The sequence below is a fragment of the Pelophylax lessonae genome (genome assembly GCF_965119305.1).
Source record: "Pelophylax lessonae genome assembly, chromosome: 2".
In the NCBI taxonomy this organism is placed as follows: domain Eukaryota; kingdom Metazoa; phylum Chordata; class Amphibia; order Anura; family Ranidae; genus Pelophylax; species Pelophylax lessonae.
The window spans coordinates 649,320,494-649,346,001 of NC_138769.1; the positions used below are offsets into that span (position 1 = coordinate 649,320,494).

At 41.9% G+C, this 25,508-nt stretch overlaps 1 protein-coding gene across 1 annotated transcript in view; it reads left to right on the plus strand.

The window, feature by feature from the left end:
• Positions 1 to 25,508, plus strand: part of FREM2 (FRAS1 related extracellular matrix 2) — a gene marked incomplete at its 5' end in the record, with an annotated part of 315,063 nt that overhangs the window by 120,035 nt on the left and 169,520 nt on the right. The window contains one exon of the mRNA XM_082244593.1: positions 11,746 to 11,892. Coding sequence (XP_082100719.1) covers positions 11,746 to 11,892 — 147 coding nt within the window. The remainder of the gene's footprint in view (positions 1 to 11,745; positions 11,893 to 25,508) is intronic.

A 25,508-nucleotide genomic window follows, 5' to 3' on the forward strand; every position in this document is an offset into this window, starting at 1 on the left:
ACGCTGTACTGCACTAGTGACAGTATGTAAAAATTATTTTTTAAAAATTGTGAAAAAAAAAATATTTTTCTAAATTTCCTAATTTTTCACAAAAGTGTGACAAAAAATTACAACTTCAAAAAATTCCCCATGCCTCTTACTAAATAGCTTGGACTATCTACTTTCCAAAAAGGGGTCATTTGGGTGATATTTGTATTGTGCTGGCATTTTGGGCCTCAGGAAATGATATGGGCCATCAGGATTGATCAATTTTCAGATATATACTATAGATTGTGGACTCTATAACTTTTCTACAGACTAAATAATAAACACTGATTTGGGTTATTTTCACCAAAGAAATGTAGCAGAATACAGTTTGGCCTAGATTTATGAAGAAAGATTATTTACTTGCAAAATTTTACAACAGAAACAAAAAAAAAAACATTTATTTTCCAAAATGTTCAGTCTTTTTTTTAGTTTATTTAGAAAAAAAATAAAAAATCCAGTGGTAATTAAGTATCACCAAAACAAAGCTCTATTTGTGTGAGAAAAATGCTAAACATTTCATTTGGTTACGGTGTTGCATGACCACCCAATAGTCATTCAAAATGTGACAGCGCTGAAAGCTTGGCCTGGGCAGTAAGGGGGTGGAAGTACCCTGTATTAAAGTGCTTAAAAAAGTGTTATTTAACTGTAAAATGAATGTTGGTCATAGGAATAAGCCTCACTCAAGACCTAATATCTTTGACATGTCCAGGGACCCAGGCAGCACTTGGAGAGGGGTGGCAAATTCCCCATCTCATACTGCAAGCTGATGAGTATGAGGAGCCAGAGTGTTTCCTCCAGGGAACGTCCATTACATGATCGTGGTGTTCGCGATGACGTCAGACATCTCCCACAGGGCAGGCTGGATCTAGGGTGGTGAGCGTGGCAGACACAGGAGTGCAGGACTGAGGCAGACAGTGGGTGTTTGGTGGACCAGTCCAGTGATGAGTTATGGAAGAATGGAAGAAAATAACAGTATATATATTTTCTAAATTTTATATTTACTGTATATAAAATAATGGCTGTGGAGGCCTTTTGGTGGGTATGATTTTTTTTTTGGGGGGGGGTTGGGGGGCAGCATTTTATTCTCCGACCCAGGTAGCACAACCTCTTGGGCCACCCCTGGACATGTCCACAAACTTCCATGTAATGTGAAGTACACTAATGAGTAAATGGGGTCTCATTCTTCCTCTTTCAGCTTATAGCTATAATAATATACTTTACAATCTCAGCCACATATGTGTTAGTATTTAACCACTTCCGCACTGCTCACTAGAGCTCTACTGCGGCAAAGTAGCTCGATAACGTCTGGTGACGTAGATCTATGTCATCAGACACTCCCCTTTCTCGGCAGCGCGCGCGGCGCCGGAGGCTCGCTCCCGCTGTATTCAGTCACAGCGGGAGTCAGGCCAGGGGAGGAGCAGCGGCGATCCCCGCTGCTCTTCCCCGATCATCGGCGAATCGAGTGTGGAGATCCGCCCGCTTGTGTAAACAAAGCGGGTGGATGTGCTAAGTGACAGGCAGGGCTGAACCTGTGATCTGTCCCTGTGTCACTCAGTCACCTCCCCCCACACATGTCAGTAAGCACCAGGCATACATTAACCCCTCCCTCTCCAATAAAATTAACCCCTTCCCTGCCAGTGTCATTTTTACAGTAACAGTGCATATTTATAGCACTGATTACTGTAGTAATGTCACTGGTACCCCCAAACGTGTCAAAAATGTCAGTCAAGGGTCCGATCGCAGATCGCCGCCATTACTCGTTAAAAAAACACCAAAAACGACAGAAATCTTTCCCTTAGTTAGTAAATGCAATAACTTTTGCTCAAACCAATCAAAATACGCTTATTGTGATTTTTTTTACCAAAAATATGTAGCAGAAAACAAATTGGCCTAAAATGATAAAAAACTTTGATTTTTATATTTTTTTGGGGGGGGAATTTCATATAAAAAAAATGTGAAAAATATTGTTATTTTTTCAAAATTGTCGCTCTTTTTTTGTTTATAGCACAAAAAGTAAAAATCGCACAGGTGATCAAATACCACCAAAAAGGACGTAAATTTTGTTTGGGTACGGCATTGCATGACTGCGCAATTGTCAGTTAAATTCGCACAGTGCCGAATCGCAAAAAGTGGCCCAGACGTAAGACAGCAAAATCCCCTGGTGGTAAAGTGGTTAAATATAGCATCGTATCCACTGGAGTTCTTCTTTAAGTGGGACACATTATTCCAAAGAAAAAACATACATTATTCCCTTCATTTTTTAGAAAACATTTTAAAGAAAGTTCTAGGAACCCCCCCCCACATACTCTGAGTGCTGTCAGAGACCGTATTGGTTGTTTGTTCAGACTCTGGCAAACAATGCGAAGTTTGGCCAACAACTAAAGTAATCCGTACACATTCCCCGGCATATCGCTGTCAATCCAGAGCTTAATCCTATTACCCACACTATTTTTATTCAGTGTCCAATATTATGCTGAACACTTTGTCAGAAAATGATCATTTGCCAGCGTGCAGGAAACCGTCTGGCGCCGGCAGAGGGATCACTCCAGCGTGTCACTCCATACCTGGAGGCTAGGAGTTGTATTATAAGAATGCAGATAGATCAGAGTGTCAGCACGGTGCTTGTGGCTGCAGGGTGTGTATTTTTAGACTTCTTGGCCAGGTGTGTTTTTCTTTGTCAGTTAAAAAAATGCAGGCGTGTATCCCAGTGACAAATGACAGCGCAACCTATTGTTTTACAGGTCTACTGTACCTTGCTGCATGGCTGGTGATAGTAAAGCCAAACTGTGTTTAGAAAAATATAACGTACATTTTTTCTGCATATAGTTTATGGAGAGGCCCATAGTAGTCAATGGCATTGCATCAAAACTCATGGGACATACTCTATATTATTAATATTGGGGCACCCGCCTTTACACGTACATGAACTTTAATGGCATCCCAGTCTTAGTCCATAGGATTCAATATTGAGTTGGTCCACCCTTTGCAGCTATAACAGCTTCATCTCTTCTGGGAAGGCTGCCCACAAGGTTTAGGAGTGTGTCTACGGGAATATTTGACCATTCTTCCAGAAACGCATTTGTGAGATCAGGCACTGATATTGGACGAAAGGGCCTGGATCACAGTCTCTGCTCTAATTCATCCCAAAGGTGTTCTATCGGGTTGAGGTCAGGACTCTGTGCAGGCCAGTCAAGTTTCTCCACCCCAGACTCACTCATCCGTGTCTTTATGGACCTTGCTGTGTGCACTGGTGCATAGTCATGTTGAAACAGGAAGGGACCATTCCCAAACTGTTCCCACAAAGTTGGGAGCATGACATTGTCCGAAATGTCTTGGTATGTTGACGCCTTAAGAGTTCCCTTCATTGGAACTAAAGGGCCAAGCCCAACCCCTGAAAAACAACCCCACACCATAATCCCCCCCCCCCCCCCTCCACCAAATTATTTGAACCAGTGCACAATGCAGGGTCCATAAAGACTTGGATGAGCGGATTTGGGGTGGAGGAACTTGACTGGTCTGCACAGACTGTGACCAGGCCTTCTATTCCACATCAGTGCCTGACCTCACAAATGCATTTCTGGAAGAATGCTCAATTATTCCCATAGATACACTCCTAAACCTTGTGGACAGCCATCCCAGAAGAGTTGAAGCTGTTATAGCTGCAAAGGGTGGGCCAACTCAATATAGAACCATATGGACTAAGACTGGAATGCCATTAAATTTCATGTGCGTGTAAAGGCAGGCGTCCCAATACTTTTGGTAATATAGTGTACATTTAGATGTGTTGGCAACAGGTATTAACAAGCCTTAATCAATGGCTGCTAGCCCTATCCATTCCTTATTCAGAATTTGTGCATCCCTTTGTGGGAAAACACGGCCCTCGCTCGGGCATACACTAAAGTACATCTGTGTGAACGAGGCCTTAAGGAAAAATTATGTTTCTCAAAGTAACTGACTGAATGTCTGTTTTAATTTTGTAACGTATTCTAGAAGCATAGAGATATTTGGTTAATATAGACAGCAACTAATAAGGAAAATCCATGTGTTTAGGTTGTTTGTACTTTGGTACAATATCTTTTTTTCTGATGTTGACTGTTATCGATCAAAAACATCAAAAGCATAAAAACATATGGTATTTTGTTGCTAATAGTCTGAGGGTGTATTAAAGTGTTACTAAACCCACAACAGTAAAATCAGTGTGTATATGCAGTAAAGCATGCTTGTTATACTCACTGTAGAACCTAAGGGGTTATAACTCTGCATTGTGTAAAAAGGCTGTTTGATACTATTCTCTCTGTTCCTCCCCTTCGTTCGCTGTCCCCAATCCATCTCCTGATAAAACAGAGGCTAGGGGACAAGCTGCACATGCTCAGTTTACTGTGTATTGCTAGAGAGTTTTTTTTGGAGGGTGCATGTGATCAGCACAGGGCCAATCAGCACTGTCCAGACAGAGGGTCAGGAGTTCTGCAGCCTCATAGGACAGAGAGAGGAGAATAAAAACTCCTTCTACAAGCTTAACCAGACACTGATAGAAGTCACAAGACTCTGTTGATAAAAAAAAAAAACGGTATTTAGCAGTTTATATTCACTAAAACTATTGCAATACCATGTTCTTTGTACTGTGGGAGACCAGATATAGGGAATGCAGGGTCTTGGGTTTAGTAACACTTTAAGGGCTAGGGATAAGCTTAGGTCTGGACCAAAGCCATAAGGAAACTGTCCATACCAGGCTAATCAGCAGTAGGCAGGGAATTCCCCACCCCCACACAGCTGTAGGTACACAAAGGGGCAAAGATGCTTGTGACCTCATTGACTTAGTATGGGCACATGGCATTGATTTAATATATTGACCATGTGATCATGTTAGATCAACAATGTCACATGCACCCCCTTCGCTTTATGTACGTTCAGCTACAAATTCTCCACTTGCAGCTGACAGCTTCTTTCAGGGTTTGGCTGAAACCAAGCTCATCCCTATTAAGGGCAAATTTTCCCCAAATATTTTTCCTGTACATTAAACCAATAATGCACATATAAGTAAGCAAATCATGTTTCGGGTAAAGTTGGAAAGGATTAGTATTCCTGTTGGGTCATTACTTCTGTCTGTAGCTAGAGAGATCTACCCTCACTTCCTGTCCTGCTGACAACGATTTCATCAGACAGGAAATACTGAAAAATCTGCAGCAGGGACCCAGACAAATATAAAAATCCCTCAGGAGTTTTAGCCTTCCCACCCTCTACTAAAGGAAAGCATTTTCATTTCTGTCTGTCTTGCTGTTGGGGAGTTCCCCTTATTTCCTGTTTGGTAAAATGTTGTCGGCAGGGCAGGAAGTGAGGGAAAATCTCTCTGAAGCTCTCGGCACATCTGATTGTATAATCTACCAACAAGTACACTATATTACCAAAAGTATTGGGATGCCTGCTTTTACATGCACATGAAATTTAATGGCATTCCAGTCTTAGTCCGTAGGGTTGATTATTGAGTTTGCCCAACCTGTGCAGCTATAACAGCTTCAACTTTTCTGTGAAGGTTTCCACAAGGTTTAGGGGTGTGTCTATGGGAATATTTGACCATTCTTCCAGAAGCACATTGGTGAGGTCAAGCACTGACTTTGGACGAGAAGGCCTGGCTCACAGTCTCCTCTCGAATTCATCCCCAAGATGTTCTATTGGGTTAAGGGCAAGGCCTCTATGCAGGCCAGTCAAGTTCCTCCATCCCAAAGTCGCTCATTCATGTTTTTATGGACCTTAGTTAACCCTTCCTCATGTTATCCAAAACGAATAAAAAAAATTGGCTGAACATGTTTTAGCAATTCCACCAGAGATTTGGGAGGTGTTGGAGGTATGGGTTTGAGCAGTATTGGTGACCCTCAGCTTTGCCGTTGGATGCCTCCATTGTGTTGTGGCAGCAGATGAACTTTGAACGGAATCATCTTATCACATCATCTGATTCATGCCCTGATCCTTATAAGTACAATTTTTCCCTCTGTCAGTTATAAATGACACTACAAATCCTCTTTCCGGAGGAAAATAAACAAATCAGTCATGCACATCTCACCTTTTTATTGATTAGGATCCAGAAACATATTTCATGTATGGTGAGCGCTCAGATAAGATTATTTTTCATCATTCATCTATCAAAGCAGCTTTTACGTTACAACGATCACAGAGGACAGAGCTATGTCACGGCCAGCTGGCAGACAAATAGGGCATGTCTAATTAACGGGTTGTCTTTAAACCTTTACTTCCAAAAGATACATGTGTTATAGTGCAACTAATCCAAGTGTAACATGGAACAAAAAGTCTCAGCATGACTGCTTAGGACCTTGGAGGGACAAACACGTGCTGGTGTTCTACAATTCATAAAAAGGATTTAAAGGTCCCTGGTGTCAGCTACTTAATACTCATTTCACAGCTGTATTTTTGTGCAGATGATAGAAATGTGTGATGTTGCTGATATAAATGTACATGTACACTCCAGCCAAAATTGAGCATGTAAAGCGGAACTAAACCCAACAATTTAAAGGAGTAGTACAGCCAAAACTCTTTTGGCTGTTCTTCTCCTGTGGATCACAGGAGTACAGTTCCTTCTGCACTCCTGTGACCAATTTTTAGCAGGCCGAAGCCCGCTGTGGGCTGACGTCACAGAGCTGCTCAAGGCTTGGAAAAGATTACAACCATATGGTCAGGATCCGCCCACATGCCTGGACGGGCACCTAGCTCAGCCTCCTAACCGCTCCCACCCCCTCCACAGCCACAGCCCAGTGAGCATAGGGGGGGCGGTAGAGCAGAGAGCGGTAACTGACAGTCACCAGCTCTCAGCTCAGGGAGCTCTGAAAACTGAGCGATCGGTGGTGTTTGATCGCTCTGTTTTCAGCTTTAGAGCCGACGGGGAAAGATGCTGCATGCACCTAGATAAATTTGATTCTAAAAAAAAAAAAAAAAATCCCGTACTTCTCTTTTAACCAAAAATAGTTACATTCAAGGCATGCTGGAAATAATAACTGTCAAAGTTGTTTGTGCTGTCAACCGAATTGTCAAGCCATCAAATGTTTGGTATTGCAACTGATCACATGTTCAGCACTGTGGCAACTGCAGATCAAACAGAGGCTAATGGCGCTTTTCCACTGCATGGAACCGAACGGTTCGGCTCGCTTTTGCACTTTTCCACTGCATGGTACCGCATGGCACGGTGTTGGACCGGTTCGATACGGTATGGTACGGCGGCGCTTTTCCACTACATGGAACCGAACGGTACAGCTCGCTTAAACAGTACCACCTCGGTTGTGGTTCCAAGAGGGCAGTACCGGTACCATATCCCACAATCCTTTGCATGCAGCCTTGACTGTTTGTCACTACTAGCCACTGATTGGTCAGTGTATTGTTGTTATCCCACCCACTTACTATTAGTGGAAAAGCAAACCATACCGAACCGTTCCAACACCGTACCATGCAGTGGAAAACCAAACCGAGCCAAGCAGGGCCGAGTGGAGCCGAGCCGGTACTTGCAGTAGAAAAGTGCCATAAGATAGCAGCTTCATTGGCTGTAAAGGATAGGAGGGTTTAGTTCTGCTTTAAACTGACTGATAGAGCTGAGGACTGGTTTCAGCAATGACAACTTAGGTGCCTGATATAGAGAGTATAGCATTCCATGGATTAAAATAATAGTAGAGGTTAGGTTAAAATAAGGGAAAAAAGGGTTTTTCCATTGCTAAGCTCCTCCTGACAATCCTAGTTGCCTGGCTGTTATGCTTAATTTTTGAATCAATGATCTGGAATGAGAGGTCAGACCAGCAAAGTCAAGTCCAATGTTATAAATTGAGCTGCAGTTCAGTGAGTAAAAAAGGTATTTGATCCCTTACCAACCAACAATAATTCTGGCTCCCACAGACTGGCTACAGTATGTGCTCATGTGGTACACAGATTAGTCCTGTCAATTTAGGAAGGCGCTCCTAACGACAACTTGTTATGTATATAAAAGACACCTGTCCACAGAATCTCTTTCTTCCATTCAAACCCACCATCATGGGCAAGACCAAAGAGCTGTCAAAGGACATCAGGGACAAAATTGTAGACCTGCATAAGGCTGGAATTGACTACAAGACCATCAGCAAGAAGCCTAGAGAGGAGACAACTCTTGGAGCGATTATTTGCAAATGGAAGAAATACAAAATAAACATTGATCGCCCTCGGTCTGGAGCTCCATGCAAGATTTGGCCTCATGGGGTAAAGATGATCATGAGAAAAGTGAGGGATCAACCTAGAACTACACAGGAGGAGCTTGTAAATTATGTCAAGGCAGTGGGGACCACAGCCACTAAACAAACCATTGCCAATACAATATGCCGCCATGGATTGAAATCCTGCAGTGCCCGCAAGGTCTCCTTTCTTAAGAAGGCACATGTACAGGCCCATCTGAAGTTTTCCAATGAACATTGAGAGAAGGATTGGGAGAAAGTGCTGCGGTCAAATCAGGCCAAAATTGAGCTCTTTGGCATTAACTTGACTCGCTGTGTATGGAGGAAGAAAAATGCTGACTATGACCCTAAAAAGCACCATCCCTACAGTCAAGCGCGGAGGTGGAAACATGATGCTTTGGGGCTGTTTCTCTGCTAAAGGTTACAGGCCAACTTTGCCCCATTGAGGGGGCCAACGGCAGGGCCATGTATTGTAAACTCTTGGATGAGAACCTTCTTCCCTCAGCCAGAACACTGAAGATGGATCATGGATGGGTCTTCCAATATGACAATGATCCAAAACATACCGCCAAGGCAACAAAGGAGTGGCTCAAAAAGAAGCACATTAAGGTCATGGAGTGTGCTAGCCAGTCTCCAGACCTTAATCCTATAGAAAATTGATGGAGGGAGCTGAAACTTGGAGTTGCTAATCGACAGCCAAGAAACCTTAAGGATTTAGAGAAGATCCATAAAGAATGGACCAATATTCCTCCTGAGATGTATACAAACCTAGTAACCAACTACAAAAACATCTTACTTCTATGCTTGCCAACAAGTCTTTCTTCACCAAGTACTAAGTCATGTTTTTCTTGGGGATCAAATACGTATTTTGCTCACTGAACTGCAACTCAGTTTATAACATTTATATCGTGTTTTTTTGGGGGGGATTTTTGGTTGATATTCTGTCTCTATTATTTAAAATACACCTTTGATAAAAAATTATTGGCCCTTGATTTCATTGCAAGTGGGCAAACTTACAAAATCTGCAGGGGATCAAATAATTATTTCCCCCACTATATCGTACATGTTTTTGTGTTGGGAGTTCATAGGGGTATGTGTAGTTAATGTGTGAATAGGAGCACATAACATATAGTGGGGGTTTCTCAAATTTGACTGCAAATGTAGACATACTCTTTAAAGTATTAAAGTGGAGTTCCACCCATTTTCGGAACTTTAGATCTATGTAATCCCCTTTAAAATGGCTTTTACCAATGGAAACTTTTTTTTTTTTTTTTTTGCTAGTAAATACCTTAATTTTGGCTTTATTCCTCCTCTCCTCACTTCCTGGTCCGATCGGCGATGACGTCATTCGGCGATCCGCAGTGTCTGCTGGGATGTATTCTATTCCAGAAATCTCGCAGTAGCTGTATCTGTACTGAGCCGTGCCTGCCCCGCCTCCGCCCCGCCTCCTCTAATTGAGTTTCATTGTATGAATGTATTAAGGCTGTTCTCTGCCCCGCCTCCGCCCCGCCTCCTCTCATTGATTTGTAAGAGGAGGCGGGGCGGAGGCGGGGCAGAGAACGGCCTTAATACATTCATACAATGCAACACAATGAGAGGAGGCGGGGCGGAGGCGGGGCGGAGGCAGGGAAGGCACGGCTCAGTACAGATACAGCTACTCCGAGATTTCTGGAATTGAATACATCCCAGCAGACACTGCGGATCGCCGAATGACGTCATCGCCGATCGGACCAGGAAGTGAGGAGAGGAGGAATAAAGCCGAAATTAAGGTACTTACTAGCAAAAAAAAAAAAAAAAAGTTTCCATTGGTAAAAGCCGTTTTAAAGGGGATTACATACAGCTATGTATTCCAACATATTAAAAATGGGTGGAACTCCGCTTTAAAGCCATGTCATCAGCATGTAACCAGCATTTGTGAAATGCCAACCAACCTATTTCTTTGGGTAGGTTTCCTGTAAGGGTTTGGGGTTTAAATTAAAGTAATTGTGAAGTCTTGTTTTTAAAAAAAATAACAAACATGTTATTTACCTCCTCTGTGCAGTTGGTTTTGCATAGGGCAGCCCGGATCCTCCTCTTCTCAGGTCCCTCTTCGCTGCCCCTGGCCCCTCCCTCCTGTCGAATGCCCCCACAGCAAGCAGCTAGCTCTGGGGGCACCCGAGCCGAGCTGCAGCTCTGTGTGTCTATTCAGACAGGGAGCTGCCATTTGGCCGGTCCCCCTCTCTCTCCTGATTGGCTACCTGACTTTGATTGAGAACAGCGGGAGCCAATAGTGCTACTGCTGTGTCTCAGCCATTCAGGAGGGAGAGTTGTGGACGGCCGAGGGACTTGTGGACATCGCTGGATAGAGAGGGGGCACAGGTAAGTATTAGGGGATGCTGAGGAGGCTTCTACACACAGAAGGCTTTTTATCTTAATGCATAATGCATTAAGATAAAAAACCTGCTGCCATTACGACTCATTTAAAGCCTAAAGGCCCGTACACACGATTAGAAAATCGGAAGGGAAATTTCGTCCGACGACCGATCTGACGATTTTCAGAGTGTTAGTATGGTGCTTTCGACAGCCGACTCCAACCTTTCGGCCGACAAAATCCTGATGTGCAGGCTATATAATTTTTGTCGTCCGTCAAAACAACGTCCAATTTTCGTCTCAGTAGTACAGATTTCGACGGAAAAAAATCTTAAGAGCAAGACTAGGCATGCTCAGAGATGAAAGAACACATACAAAACAATCCAACACATGACATCACTTCTGAAGTAGAATTCTGTCGTACGGGAAAATTCGTATGAAAATAACCTCTTCACTTTCCACATCAGACTAGCATGCCACAAAAAACGGACGACAGATCGTTCGATAATCTGATCGTGTGTACGGGGCTTAAGTGCAGCCAAAAAAAACCCAGAAAAATCAGCACAAGGAACATAACTTACAGTCAATTAAATGTGTCTCTTGTGCTGATGCTTCTTCTGTTTATGCACCCCCCCCCCCCCGGCCCCACTGCTGAAATCTTCTGCTGTGTTGGGGGTTAATAGAACTAAGGGGCTGTCACAAGCTCTCATGGAAAGTGCCCAGCTATGCCCAACCTTTCCGCTCAGCTCTGCCATCCCTAGAAGCCCACTATAGCTTTTAGGAATGAAACACCTTTCTTGTGCTGATACTATAGCTCCCAAGAATGACATCTATGAATGGAGGACAGGTGAATGATTGAAAGGTCCACCTTCTTCATTCATAAATCATGTTCCAATTTAGGATTCTGCTCCATCTGATCCAAACTTTAATTCCCCAACTAATATTTTCAGTGTAGATCTGAACTTCATTGAGTTCTTAGGGGGAAATAAACACTGTTCACATTTATAACACATTGATCAATTTGTAATGCTGTTTTTATTATCCTGATAAAAGATCCCATATATATTATTTATCTGTGTATTTCTTTATATGCCCAGCTATAATAAGACAGCTTTAGTCATATTGGCAGTATTTATTCTGCTATTTAAACCTACCTTTATTATTATCACAGGAGGAAACAAGTTGAAGAATCAGCACTTTCGTCTGAACTGGGCCTGGATTTCAATAGAAAAGGAGTTCTATGTGGTGAATGAAGATGCCAAACATTTAGAGATCATCTTGAGGCGTAGAGGATACCTGGGAGAAACCTCCTTTGTCAGTAAGTTGTTGAATTTCTTATCTATTCAATATTGCTCATTAAAATATTAACTATTTATTGCTAAAACAATTGGCATTTTTAACTCATTTATCACCAGGGGGTTTGTTGTAGAATGGAATAACAAGACTCTCTGCAGCTCAGGTGCTAAGCAACCATTTCATTGCATAGGATTATGTGTGTAATGCCCCATACACACGTGCAGATTATCTGCAGACTTTTGTCTGCAGACTTACCTTTTCTATGTAGTGCAAGGGATTACATACAAATTGAAAGTGTTTAGGTTTGACCTCATATTATATGGTTTTGGTAAGTCTGCAGACAAAAGTCTGCAGATAATCTGCACGTGTGTATGGGGCATAAGGATCCAATTTCTGCAAGCAGTACACTAAATTCAAGCACCTCATTTGATAGAGAGGGCTATGAAGGACTATGGACCAATAAGTTCTTCCAGCTATACTCACTACTTTTTCCAGAGATTTTTCAGGTTGTTGGAAAATTCCTGAATGAGTGGCCTTTTATTTTAAACCTGCATGTGCTGCTAACGTGCATCAGCCAAAAAGAAGGTGGGCATAATTTTTTTATTACTCAGGTTCTGTGGCCTATGCATATCATTATGATAAATGAAAACCACCACCTCAGTTAGGGTCCTTACACACGGTACTGAAATATGAACGCCAGACCATCCTGGTAGAAAGTCCCTGTGCAAAAACGCAGGGATGGTCTGAACAACACATGCATTTACACAATATATTCATATAGAAGTGCTTCAAAATTCTTCAAGCTCCCAGAATGCCAAATATTCAATTAATTTAACTAACTATTCAAATTTACTATACTAAAATACTAATGCAAATTAATCTTAATCAGCACAACCCCTTATCTCTATAGTGAATGAGATTCATTTAATTAACACGGGTAATTTGATGCTAGCACTATAAAGTGCTTTCACGTCACAATAACCTTAAACCACATAAAAGTGCAGAGGAACACACCTATCAAACATAAAGTGCAAGTACAAAATATGAATATCAATGTGAAAATTTCACACCACAATAATTTATTTTGTACTTTCATAAGTTTGATAGGTGTGTTGCTCTGCACTTTTATTTGGTTTAAGATGATTCTAAAATACTGCCCCAAAAAAAAAAAAAAAAAAAACGCAGATTTTTATATTTTTTTTCATTTTTTTTTTTGATCTAAACATGGCTATAGTTTACTAATATGTATGCACTTATTTGCTTTTATTAGTTATTATTTTATTATTATTATTACACTTATTATTATTACCTATGAATACTATTAATTACTTATTAATTATTAATTAATAATTATTGACTTATTAATTATTACTTATACTATTAATTACTTATTATTATTATTATTATTATACTTATTAGTTTACTAATATTTACGCACTTCATTAATATTTACGCACTTATTTGTTAAGGCCCATTGAAAGCCATGGACTTAATTCAGATCAGTAAAGAAAAAGCCTGAACATCAAAAAAATGTGGTGTTTTTTGTGTGTGTAAGAACCCTCAATCTGTTTTAGAGGGCTAGATTCTTCTAATGGTACATTTTCATTTCCAGTGACCTGACAATTAATGTGAAATGCCAAGATCTTACATGTTTACAGGACCAGTTGGGTTGATTCCAGTGTGCAGGTGAAGACTGCCCCATTACAAAGTGTCTTCTTTCCAAGTATTTTATTGAATGGCTTTTGTAGCTGCAGCATTCAGCCATTGTTCCATCTAAACTTTCTTTAAGCCCTCTGTGGTTCTGTCTAAAATTCGTTCCATGGTTTTGGTTGGAAATATTAATGTAATTGCTAGCAAAGCAAAGAAAAAACAAAAAGTAAGCCCTAAAAAAACAAAAAACAAAAACAAAAGTTGTTACCTTATGGGTGAACTTTGGGTAGACTAATCATCTATTGACCTAGAGATCAAAGTCTGAGATGCCCCCCCAAAATTCTAGCTCTGCCCCTAAAATGCCAATGACAGAGGATTTCTTTTATAGTAGTGTCCCTTTGCCGGTAAAGTATTTTACTTGTGTTAGCATGAGAAATCCAAAGGCCAAGAAGCGTCTAAGAGCTAGAAATACCACATGGTTAGTTTGAAGAGATGGTCCATTATATTTGATAAAACAGATTTCAGCAGATATCAGAGTATTTCACAAATTTTATGAGAATTAAGGCACTATTTTGCAATTTATACAGGTGGTTGGTCAGTTTTACTATTTGATACAAAAATATTTCTTTGGATTGTGGCTTACCAGAGCCCCTCTGCTTATCACAGCAGATTTATAGGGTTAGAGATTTTATAAAGTAAATCACCCAAAGCCAAACCAAGCAAAATTCACTGGATGGTGGACTAACTCTTTCAATGTAATAAAAGGTGAACTTATCCTTTAACTCCTTATGGGAAAATAAGAAAGGCCTTAAGGCTATATGAAAATATAAAATGGAAATAAATCTGCAGGCCTCCTCCACTGATGAGAGGTCTTATCCTCACCCCCACACATACAAACCCGCTCAAAGCTAATTAATTAATTTTATATATTCAAAGCAAACTCACCCATCTCTCCATGTCTCTATGTTTTATTTTGTTGAGAAATCACTTTGAAACGTAACCCCCCCCCCCCCCCCCCATTTCTAGCCACAGCCACCTTGAGTAAGGGCAGATGAATATTGTAGCATTGTAGCATTTACACCCTGGAATCCATCTGTTCTTAGCTCAGGCATGCAGACAGGAGGGTGTGCTTAAAATGTGAAAAACTATCAGCGCAGTATGAAACCTAAAAATATGTGATCAGCTTTAAACACTAAAATGTGATCCCGCTACACAAATAAATTATTCAGTAAATAATATTTGTTGCGCTAAATCAAACAAAGTGCATATGAAAAATATTAAAGATATTCAATCTCAAAATATTGCAACAAAAGTCCATGTGATTAAATACGTGACATGAATATTGAATAAGTCCTTTCGGAAATAACATATATAAAAATTCACGTGTATATAAGGTGCTGTGATCTCTAGATAAAGGACTCCTCCAACACAAAGGTGACCAAAACGTCTCAGTGACTGTGAGAAAATCCACCACCAGAAGTGCAAGCCTCTCACCTTAATGTCTGACCCAGGTGCCACCCAGGGTCAGACAAAGCAGTCCCCTAACAGGGGTAATCAGTTATCAGCAACAAGGTATGAGCAAGAGGGTCCGGGATCAGCACAGCTCATCCATCCATATCACAGGGCCATAGATGAAAAAAGGGGAACAAAGCAAAGAAATCTAGTGCTCTCTGTATAACTTGATCAGGCAGACGTTTAATTGAAAATCAGGGTACTCACAAAATGCTGTAGTATACAAGTGCGATACAGCAATGTTTCCATGGAAGGGTGTGACGTCCGCAGCACGGCTCCGCCCCCCTGTACGCGTTACATCTGCGCTCAAAGCTATCGACTTCTTCAGCAAGGAGTCCTTTATCTAGAGATCACAGCACTTTATATACACGTGGATTTTTATATATGTTATTTCCGAAAGGACTTATTCAATATTCATGTCACGTATTTAATCACATGGACTTTTGTTGCAATATTTTGAGATTGAATATCTTTAATATTTTTCATATGCACTTTGTTTGATTTAGCGCAACACATATTATTTACTGAATCATTTATTTGTGTAGGAGGGTGTGCTTAGCTGAGAAAGATCTTCGAACCCTACTCCAGATGAAAGAAAACAAATGGCCGTGAAACTCCCGGGATGTATGACATTATTTTAGCCTAGGCCAGAAACGAAGCAACTGAAGAAATTAAGAAAAGATAGAAATGTTAAAAAAAATAGTTTAAAACAAGTGAATATAATCTACCTTCATATCTGTTTACTAATGCTAGCAGCATACTGCAAGGCCTCGCTCCCGCTGTTTTCATTCACAGCGGGAGTCGGGCCAGGGTAGGAGCAGCGGCGATCGCCGCTGCTCTGCCCCGATCGTCGGGGAATCCAGTTTGGAGATCCGCCCGCTTGTGTAAACAGAGCGGGTGGATCTCCTCAGTGACAGGGAGTGACAGATTGCAGGGTTCAGCATAGCTGGACATCCGATCTGTCCCTGTCTCACACAGTCACCTCCCCCCCACACGTCAGTAAGCACCAGGCATAAATTAACCCCTCCCTCTCCAATAAAATTAACCCCTTCCCTGCCAGTGTCATTTTTACAGTAACAGTGCATATTTATAGCACTGATTACTGCAGTAATGTCACTGGTACCCCCAAATGTGTCAAAAATGTCAGTCAGGGGTCCGATCTGTCTGCCGCAATGTCGCAGTCCCGCAAAAAAAATCGCAGATCGCCGCCATTACTCGTTAAAAAAAAAAACACCAAAAATGACATAAATCTTTCCCTTTGTTAGTAAACGCAATAACTTTTGCGCAAACCAAGCAAACATGGGTAGCAGAAAACAAATTGGCCAAAAATTAAAAAAAAAATTGGTTTTTACATCTTTTTTGGGGGGAATTTCATATAAAAAAATGTTAAAAATATTGTTATTTTTTCAAAATAAACGCTCTTTTTTTGTTTATAGCTCAAAAAGTAAAAATCGCACAGGTGATCAAATACCACCAAAAGAAAGCTCTGTTTGTGGGAAAAAAAGGACGTAAATTTTGTTTGGGTACGGCGTCGCATGACCGCGCAATTGTCAGTTAAAGTCGCACAGCGCCGAATTGCAAAAAGTGGCCCAGACGTAAGACAGCAAAATGCTCTAGTGGTAAAGTGGTTAAGCTGTACAAACGCTCTAACTCTGATAAAAGCTTAAAAAAATGCAGCTATTCAGCGTTTATCAGCATTTTGAGCCATAAGCTTTTGTGGGAGTATAGTTTTGCTAAAGAAAAACCTAAAGCTGAAAAGCGCTACTACAGAAATACTGAAAAACTCCTTCTACAGCTACAGCTTTCTACTGGCATTTTGATAACATCCAGTGTGCATGAGGCCGATATAGTGGGTTGTGAAAGGAGTTTGTAAGCTGTAATAAAAACGCTCTAAGGGCTCATGTACACTGCAACTTGTAAACGGCCGTTTAGGAGCAGTTGGGCATTTTTTTCAGAAGCCCCTGAACCCTCCTCTGTTATCTTATCTGTCCATGTACACAGGGTAGTTTACAGTAATTTACAGGCAGTTGAGTTCAGTGACGTTTTTTGGAAAGCAATTATTTGCGTTCGAACGTGTGTTTCCCGGCGTTTCAAACGCAAAAACGCGACTGAACGCGTTCACCCGCATTTAGCGCTTGCGTTTTCAGGAGGCCTTTTTATATATATTGTAAGGGGTTAGCTCGGTAGCGGGTGTGGGTGACCCCTTGGGTGGGTTCGTTACACAGAGAGACAGCCGAGGAGTGGTTGAAAACAACGGTCTATGGTTTATTCTTCCAATTTGCTGGAAACAAGTGCAAGTATCCAAACAGCATAAATCAAACAAACATAAAATAAACCCTGGCCACTTGGGGCGTCTACCTTCACAACACAGGAACCTACCTATGGTGTCTGTCCCAACCTACTGCTGGGCAGACACTGCTAGTCATACAGCAGAAGACCAATAGTTTATTTGTTTTCTTTTCACACAGAAAAAGTCAACACAACCTCACCTTCAGAAGTCTCTCAGCTCACTGCTCTCCTTAACGCACAAAGCCTCAGGATGCAGCAATCAGTAGTCATCCTCTGGATAACTTATAGAGGCTTTTAATTGCCTCATTCTGAATAGCTGAAGCTTTCCAATGTCCTTAAACCTTTCTGGCTATCTCTGCAGCCGACACCTGATAGTAATTGGTGAATTGTCTAAACAAGGCAGAAATGTATCTCCCGTCTGTGACAACACCCACAGATTTACCTGACTTCCTGTCACAATATATATATATATATATATATATATATATATATATATATATATATATATTGTGTATGTATATATATATATATATATATATATATATATATATATGCACACATATATATATATATACACACGGTCGCCCTGGCATGGCAGAGTCAGGTCACCCTAAACTCCGGTCACCCTGATATGGCAGAGTGGGGTCACCCTAAACACCGGTCACCCTGACATGGCAGAGTGGGGTCACCCTGACATGGCAGAGTGGGGTCACCCTGGCATGGCAGAGTCAGGTCACCCTAAGCAAGAAAGGGCTTCTCCACGCTTCAGCCGGCTGCCGCGGACTATAGCTTCCCTACAGTACCAAACTTTGTTCCCCCCCCCCCACGCAGCCCCATAACCCCCCCCCCCTCCCATCCACCCACATTCCTTGTACCACCTTGGGATATTAGAAGAGCGCCATGACACCCCCCACTTTCAGGTCACCCTAAGCACCAGTCACCCTGGCATGGCAGAGTGGGGTCATGCAGCTGCCATGTAAGGGTGACCTGACTCTGCCATGCCAGGGTGACCCCCACTCTGCCATGTCAGGGTGACCGGAGTTTAGGGTGACCTGACTCTGCCATGCCAGGGTGACCCCACTCTGCCATGTTAGGGTGACCTGACTCTGCCATTTCAGGGTGACCCAACTATGCAGATTTTGGGTCAGGGGTATACATATATACATATATATATATATATATATATATTGTGAGGGATTACTCATTGGTAGGCGTATGGGTGACCCCTTTGGGGGTGCGTTTTCACAGAGATAGCCGATTAGAGGTTGAAAAACAAGACTGATTTATTCATGCAATTTACTTAACACAATTGCAAGCATCAAAACAGCCAAAATAAAATAAAAGACAAAATAAATCCTTGCCTCTGTGGGCGGCTACCTTCTCACAGCTGGAACCTACCTAAGAAGTCTTTCCAACCTACTGTTGGGCCGACACTGCTGATCCTACAGCAGACACTCAAATGTCCATTTGTTTGCTTTTCACACAGCACAAACATTGTCCATTGAACATGTCCCTTTGTTTTCTTTCACACAGCACATGTTCATTTATAACAGGATCCTTTACTCTTCAGATTCTTCACATGGAACACAGTTCATTTAACAGGTCCCTTTACTCTTCACACTCTTCACATGGAACACTTCTCTTCACACTCTTCACATGGAACACTTTGTCTTCTCACCTTTGAGACGTCTTCACTCGTGGTTACCCTCCTTAGCTTCACATCGCTTTAGGGGGTCTTCTCCCATGCTCACCAGCTTGTCGGGAGGCACACATCCGACTGTCCCCCTCTCCCAGCCCACACCGCGACAGGCGGCAGCAGTCCTTCTCCCATGCCCACACGGCGTCGGGAGGTACACGTATGTCTGTCCTCCTCTCCCAGCCTACACGGCGACAGGAGGCAGCACTCAATAGATTTTCTCTGGACAAATTATAGAGTCCTTGATCTCCTCATTCTGAACAGCTGAATGGTTTTCAACTTCCTGCTGGCTCTCTCTGCAGCCAACACCCTATAGTATCAGTGAACTTTCAAAGCAGGTGGGAATGTGTCTCCTCTCAGTGACTACATTCCCAGATTTACCTGACTTCCTGTCACATACCCCCCCCTCTTGTTTCAACCCTAGGGTTGGGACACATATTTCCAGGCACGCATGTGTCAGGCACTGCTGACTCACTGATAAGCCTCCTATTATCCTCAAGCTTCCGGATGAAACTGTTTTGTCATCTTCATTGACAGATTTCTCATAAATGCCACACAGTTTGTCTCTCATCTCATATACACATTCTTCAACTGCATTTTTGGCATCATTTTGCTCCTTCTCGTTTCTGTCATCTTCATTGACAGCTTTCTCATAAATGTCAGACAGCTTGTCTCTCATAACCGTCTGTCCAATCCACCATGGAGGACCGTGATCCATAGGCAACTCAATTGGGCTAGTCTTAATGTCTTCAACATTCTTAAGACGCCTCTCTCTGCAATCCATAAATGTTTTCCACAAAACTTTGAGAACCTTTGCTTCACTAAGCTTTGTTCCAAGTAGGGACTCTTGACATCCCTCTGTGACTTGAGTTGCCTCTCCATACATCTGTACACAATCATTGACTTTTTGTTGTAAAAGGGAATGATCTTCCTTCTTGAGCTTTGCTTGCTCTAAGATGCTGTGCAGAGGATTTTCCAATTGAGACAACAGGCTGTCACACATTTCTTCAAAGTGACCCCTGTTCCTTTTCCCAGAGATATCAATATCATTCACCAAACATTTCATATTCATAGGCAGATCGGAAGCATTTGCACTCATCAACTTCTTAAACTTTTCGCCCTCCTGAGCGAGTCGCAGTAAAGGCCTACTATTTGATTTGATATTCAGTTTATATTTCTTGCCAAACTCTTCACAGAAGTAGTCAACCAGAACATCATCAACTTTCCTTACACCAACATAGGGGTTAAAGGCAACAACACAGTTGAACCCAGCGATCTGGGTGGTATCCATTATAGACCTCCTCTCTGCATCAGTGAAGAAGCATGGAACTGCAACACATTCTTTTACAGGTTTCTTCAATGCACTTTCTGCTGAACTATTTGACCGCTCAAGGTCACCTAGTTCTTTTTCTCTATCTGAATTCCACATGGAATGCATCTCAAGATCACGATCAAACTTCTGCCACCCGTCTTTCACCAGTTCCATTTTGGAAACACTCCCTGAAAGGCACTTATTCATTTGCTTCACGTTTTCACCAACAGCCTTAGTTTTCCCCACTAGGTTTTCAGCCTGAACTGAGAAATCATCACATTTCTTACTCAGCTCCTTTGTTTGCTGAAGCTCTAATGATACATTTTCCAATGCTTGAAGTTTTTGAAGGAACGGTTTATTCCAAAGGGGTGATTCAAGCCACATGTCATCACATTTCTGAGGCTCACTCAGGACAGACCCCAAAACACTGATCCTTTTAAAAACTGCATCAGGCACACTATCCCCTCTTTGGGACAGATCCTCTGTTGCCTGGAATTCCTCTTCCAGTTCCTGCAACGGAATCTTCATCTCTTCTACTTGCTGTTCTAAGGCTCGCTTAGACTTTTCTAGCTCCTGAACTCTTTTCACAACATCATCCTTGGAGCTGACCAATTCTTCCATTTCTGTACGCAGCTGTTTGTTAACACTTTCTAGTTCAGCCTTACACTCTAGAGCTTCCTCCAAAGAGCGAGCCAAGAACAGGGCTTTGCTCTCGTTATCACGCACCTCCGTTTCTGCACGGGCGCGTTCTTCTGCATATTTTGCAGACACAGTCTTCTCTTCACCAAGCATCTGATCAAACTTCTTTTTCACATCTTCAACACACTGTAATGAACCAACGCTTTCTTCCATGCGTTTTTTCATATCCGCTATCTGAGCTTGCAATGTTGCGACTTGCTCTGATAGGTTTTTCTTTGCTTCCGCCTCCTTTTTTAATTGTTCCAGGAAGCCATTTTTCTCATCTTCCATTTGTTTGAGCTTTGTGCTAAAACTCAGCCTTTGACACCTCTCTTCCTGTAAGAGTTCCTGCGTGTCTTGCAGCTGCGATTCCAAGATAGAAAAATCTTCCGCAATTTCTCTAGATTTGCTGTCTGCTTGAGAAAGCTGATTTGTAACATTGTCCAACTCAACCTGCAGTCGGTTTGCCTTCTCTGACAGCTTAGCACACAATCGGTCACCTTCTGACACCTTGACTTGCGATTCCAGAAGCTGTGCCTCTACTTTTTCCCTCTTATGTTCACAATCTTCTTTTCCCTGCATAAGAGCCTTCACCTCATTGGCTAGCATCTGGGAATAAGAATGTAATTCTGCCACACAGGCTTCTTTCTCCTTTAACTGCTGCTGGACACGTTGGGCTTCCCCTTTCCAACTTTCACAGTCCGCACGCCATTCATTTACCACATTGCTTAAAGTAGTGAGCTCATACACAGTACTCAGTAATTTAGCCTCTCTTTCACTTTTCTCTTTGTCGTTGAGAGACAATGTCGCTTTCAGAGCAACATTCTGTTCCTGCGACTCCTGCAGGTCTATTTTTGTAACTTCCAAACACTGAAGACTTTTTTCCAGCTGATTACGCAACTCCAACATATCAGCCATACTTTGCTTCTGCAAAGTCTGAATTTCACTTTCCTTTTCCATGAGGATGGTATCTTTCTCCATTATAGTCTCTCTGCGTTTTTGCAACTCGACCAAAAGAAGAGCAGTGGATTCTTCCCACTGTAACACATGAGACTTGAGTAGTTCATTCATTTCCTGCAAGTTTCTATGCTCCATTTTAAGCAATTCCAAGGCTTGTTCCTTTTCTTCCATTTTCCATTGCAAGGCATCCAACTCAGCCCTGCACACATACTCGGTTTCTTCCAAACCGATGGCCTCCATTGGCTGCTGGCGTCTCTGTTTCCAGCCTGCCATGCTCTCTTGGTGAGCCTTTTGCTGAGCTGCAAAGCTCCGCTGAAAATCCGCATTTGCCTGCTGTTGAGCTGCATTTGCTTGCTGTTGAGCTGCATTTGATATAATCAGATGTTTCAACATCTCCTCCATTTTGAGTTTACTTTTCATCTGAGCACACTGCGTCTCCATAGCAGTTTCATCAGTGTTGCTAGGGACAACAACCTTCCTCTTTAGTAGACTCTCTTTAGGCATGGATGGGGCTGGTTCAGACGGCAACATCCCCTCCATCCAAAGAATCCGGTCTCTCATTTCATCTATCTTTGCATTTTTCAGGCGTTTGGACCGCCCCATCTTCAATAACTCCACAAACAAATTTTTCACAGTCCAGCAAACAATTTTCAGACCACTGTCTCTTCAACACATGTAGTTTTTCTCTCTCTTGCAGGATCTCTTTTCCTGCGCACACAGTTTGTGCAGTCACTTGCACCAGACACAACAAAGTTCATCAAAAAATTTTGAGACCGCTGTCTCTTTAAAACACTTTTTTTTTTTTTTTTTTCTGTCAGGATCTTCTCTCCTGCACACATAGATTGTGCAATCTCATGCACCAGATAAAGTTCATCAAACATTTGCACTTCCTTGCAGGGATCTCTGCTTATGCCCACTGCATACCTCCACCATATGTGAGGGATTACTCATTGGTAGGCGTATGGGTGACCCCTTTGGGGGTGCGTTTTCACAGAGATAGCCGATTAGAGGTTGAAAAACAAGACTGATTTATTCATGCAATTTACTTAACACAATTGCAAGCATCAAAACAGCCAAAATAAAATAAAAGACAAAATAAATCCTTGCCTCTGTGGGCGGCTACCTTCTCACAGCTGGAACCTACCTAAGAAGTCTTTCCAACCTACTGTTGGGCCGACACTGCTGATCCTACAGCAGACACTCAAATGTCCATTTGTTTGCTTTTCACACAGCACAAACATTGTCCATTGAACATGTCCCTTTGTTTTCTTTCACACAGCACATGTTCATTTATAACAGGATCCTTTACTCTTCAGATTCTTCACATGGAACACAGTTCATTTAACAGGTCCCTTTACTCTTCACACTCTTCACATGGAACACTTCTCTTCACACTCTTCACATGGAACACTTTGTCTTCTCACCTTTGAGACGTCTTCACTCGTGGTTACCCTCCTTAGCTTCACATCGCTTTAGGGGGTCTTCTCCCATGCTCACCAGCTTGTCGGGAGGCACACATCCGACTGTCCCCCTCTCCCAGCCCACACGGCGACAGGCGGCAGCAGTCCTTCTCCCATGCCCACACGGCGTCGGGAGGTACACGTATGTCTGTCCTCCTCTCCCAGCCTACACGGCGACAGGAGGCAGCACTCAATAGATTTTCTCTGGACAAATTATAGAGTCCTTGATCTCCTCATTCTGAACAGCTGAATGGTTTTCAACTTCCTGCTGGCTCTCTCTCTGCAGCCAACACCCTATAGTATCAGTGAACTTTCAAAGCAGGTGGGAATGTGTCTCCTCTCAGTGACTACATTCCCAGATTTACCTGACTTCCTGTCACAATATATATATATATATATATATATATATATATGTATATATGTGTATATACATGTGTGTGTGTATATATATATATATATATATATATATATATATATATAAATATTTTCAAAAGTCCCGTGTACATGTAGCCTAACTCTCATAACAGCTTAAAAACACTAAGAAATACTGAAAAACGTGGCTATTCAGGATTTATCAGCGTTTTTGAGCCATAAGCTTTTGTGGGAGTATAGTTTTACAAAAAAAATGCTACTGCAGAAAAACGCTACTGCAAAAATGCTGAAAAACTTTTTAAGCTGTAAAAACGCTCTAACTCTGATAAAAGCTTAAAAATGCCAAAATATGCTGAAAAACGAGGCTTTTCAGCGTTTATCAGTGTTTTTAAGCCATAAGCTTTTGTGAGAGTATAATTTTGCTAAAGAAAAAGCTAAAAAATGCTACTGCTAAAAAAATGCTACTGCAAAAATGCTGAAAAACTCCTACAGCTTTCTGCTGCCGTTTTGATAACATCCAATGTGCATGAGGCCAAACTAGTGGGTTTTGAGAGGAGTTTGTTTGTAAGCTGTAAAAAATAAATGCTCTACCTGATAAAAGCTTAAAAATGCAAAAAAATGCGGATTTTCAGCATTTATCAGCGTTTTTTGAGCCATTAGCTTTTGTGAGAGTATAGTTTTGATAAAAAACGCTACTGCTGAAAAGCGCTACTGAAAAAATGCTGAAAAACTCTGCAGCTTCCTTCTGGCGTTTTGAAAACATCCATTGTGCATGAGGCTGATAAAGTGGGTTTTAAGAGGAGTTTTTAAGCTGTAAAAATGCTCTAACTCTGACAAAAGCTTAAAAACACTGAAAAAACACCAAAAAATGCTAAAAAGCGCAGCTATTCAGCGTTTATCAGCGTTTTTGAGCCATAAGCTTTTGTGGCAGTGCTGAAAAACTCCTTCTACAGCTACAGCTTTCTTCTGGCGTTTTGATAATGTCGAGTGTGCCTGAGGCCTTAGTCCCAATTCACACTAATGCGATGCGGGAACCCTGAGAATTTACTGCGGGTTCCCGCATCGCATTCCCAGCGCAGGCAGTTCACACTGCCATATGCGAATCGCTGGGGGTGTCAATTCAAAGTTAACGACACCCCCAGATCAGTTCACATATCGCAGTGCGAACTGACATTCGGACATGAATCAGGTCGCATAAGTGTGAACCACCATGTAATCTGATTCTGGTGCAGACCAAAAAAAGGGTCCTGTGCGTGTTTGTCCTGAATCAGATGTAAATTCAGCCATGCAATCTGGATGGCTGAATTCGCATCGCACAGACATCGCATGTGATTTGCAGAGCAGTGCGCTCCGAATCACATGCAATGTCTGTCATCGCACTAATGTGAACCGAGCCTTAAGATTAAAAAGCATTATTGTCAATTGGGCAAGTTTAGTTCCGCTCTAAGGATAGAGTTAGGCTTTACTATCACTTTAAATAACAAATTAAAAAGCTAAAACTGGAGTTTAACATTTTCTAAAATGGTGGGAATTTCCCACCAATTAAAGAGATTTTTATTTATTTTATTTTATTTTTTTAACTGAAAAGTCCTTAACCTCCCTAGCGGTATTCCCGAGTGTGGCCCGGGGTTAAATTTCAGTGCCAAAATCGGTAACCCCGAGCCACACTCAAGGTACCGCTGGGAAGATCGCTGGATCCTGTAAGAGAG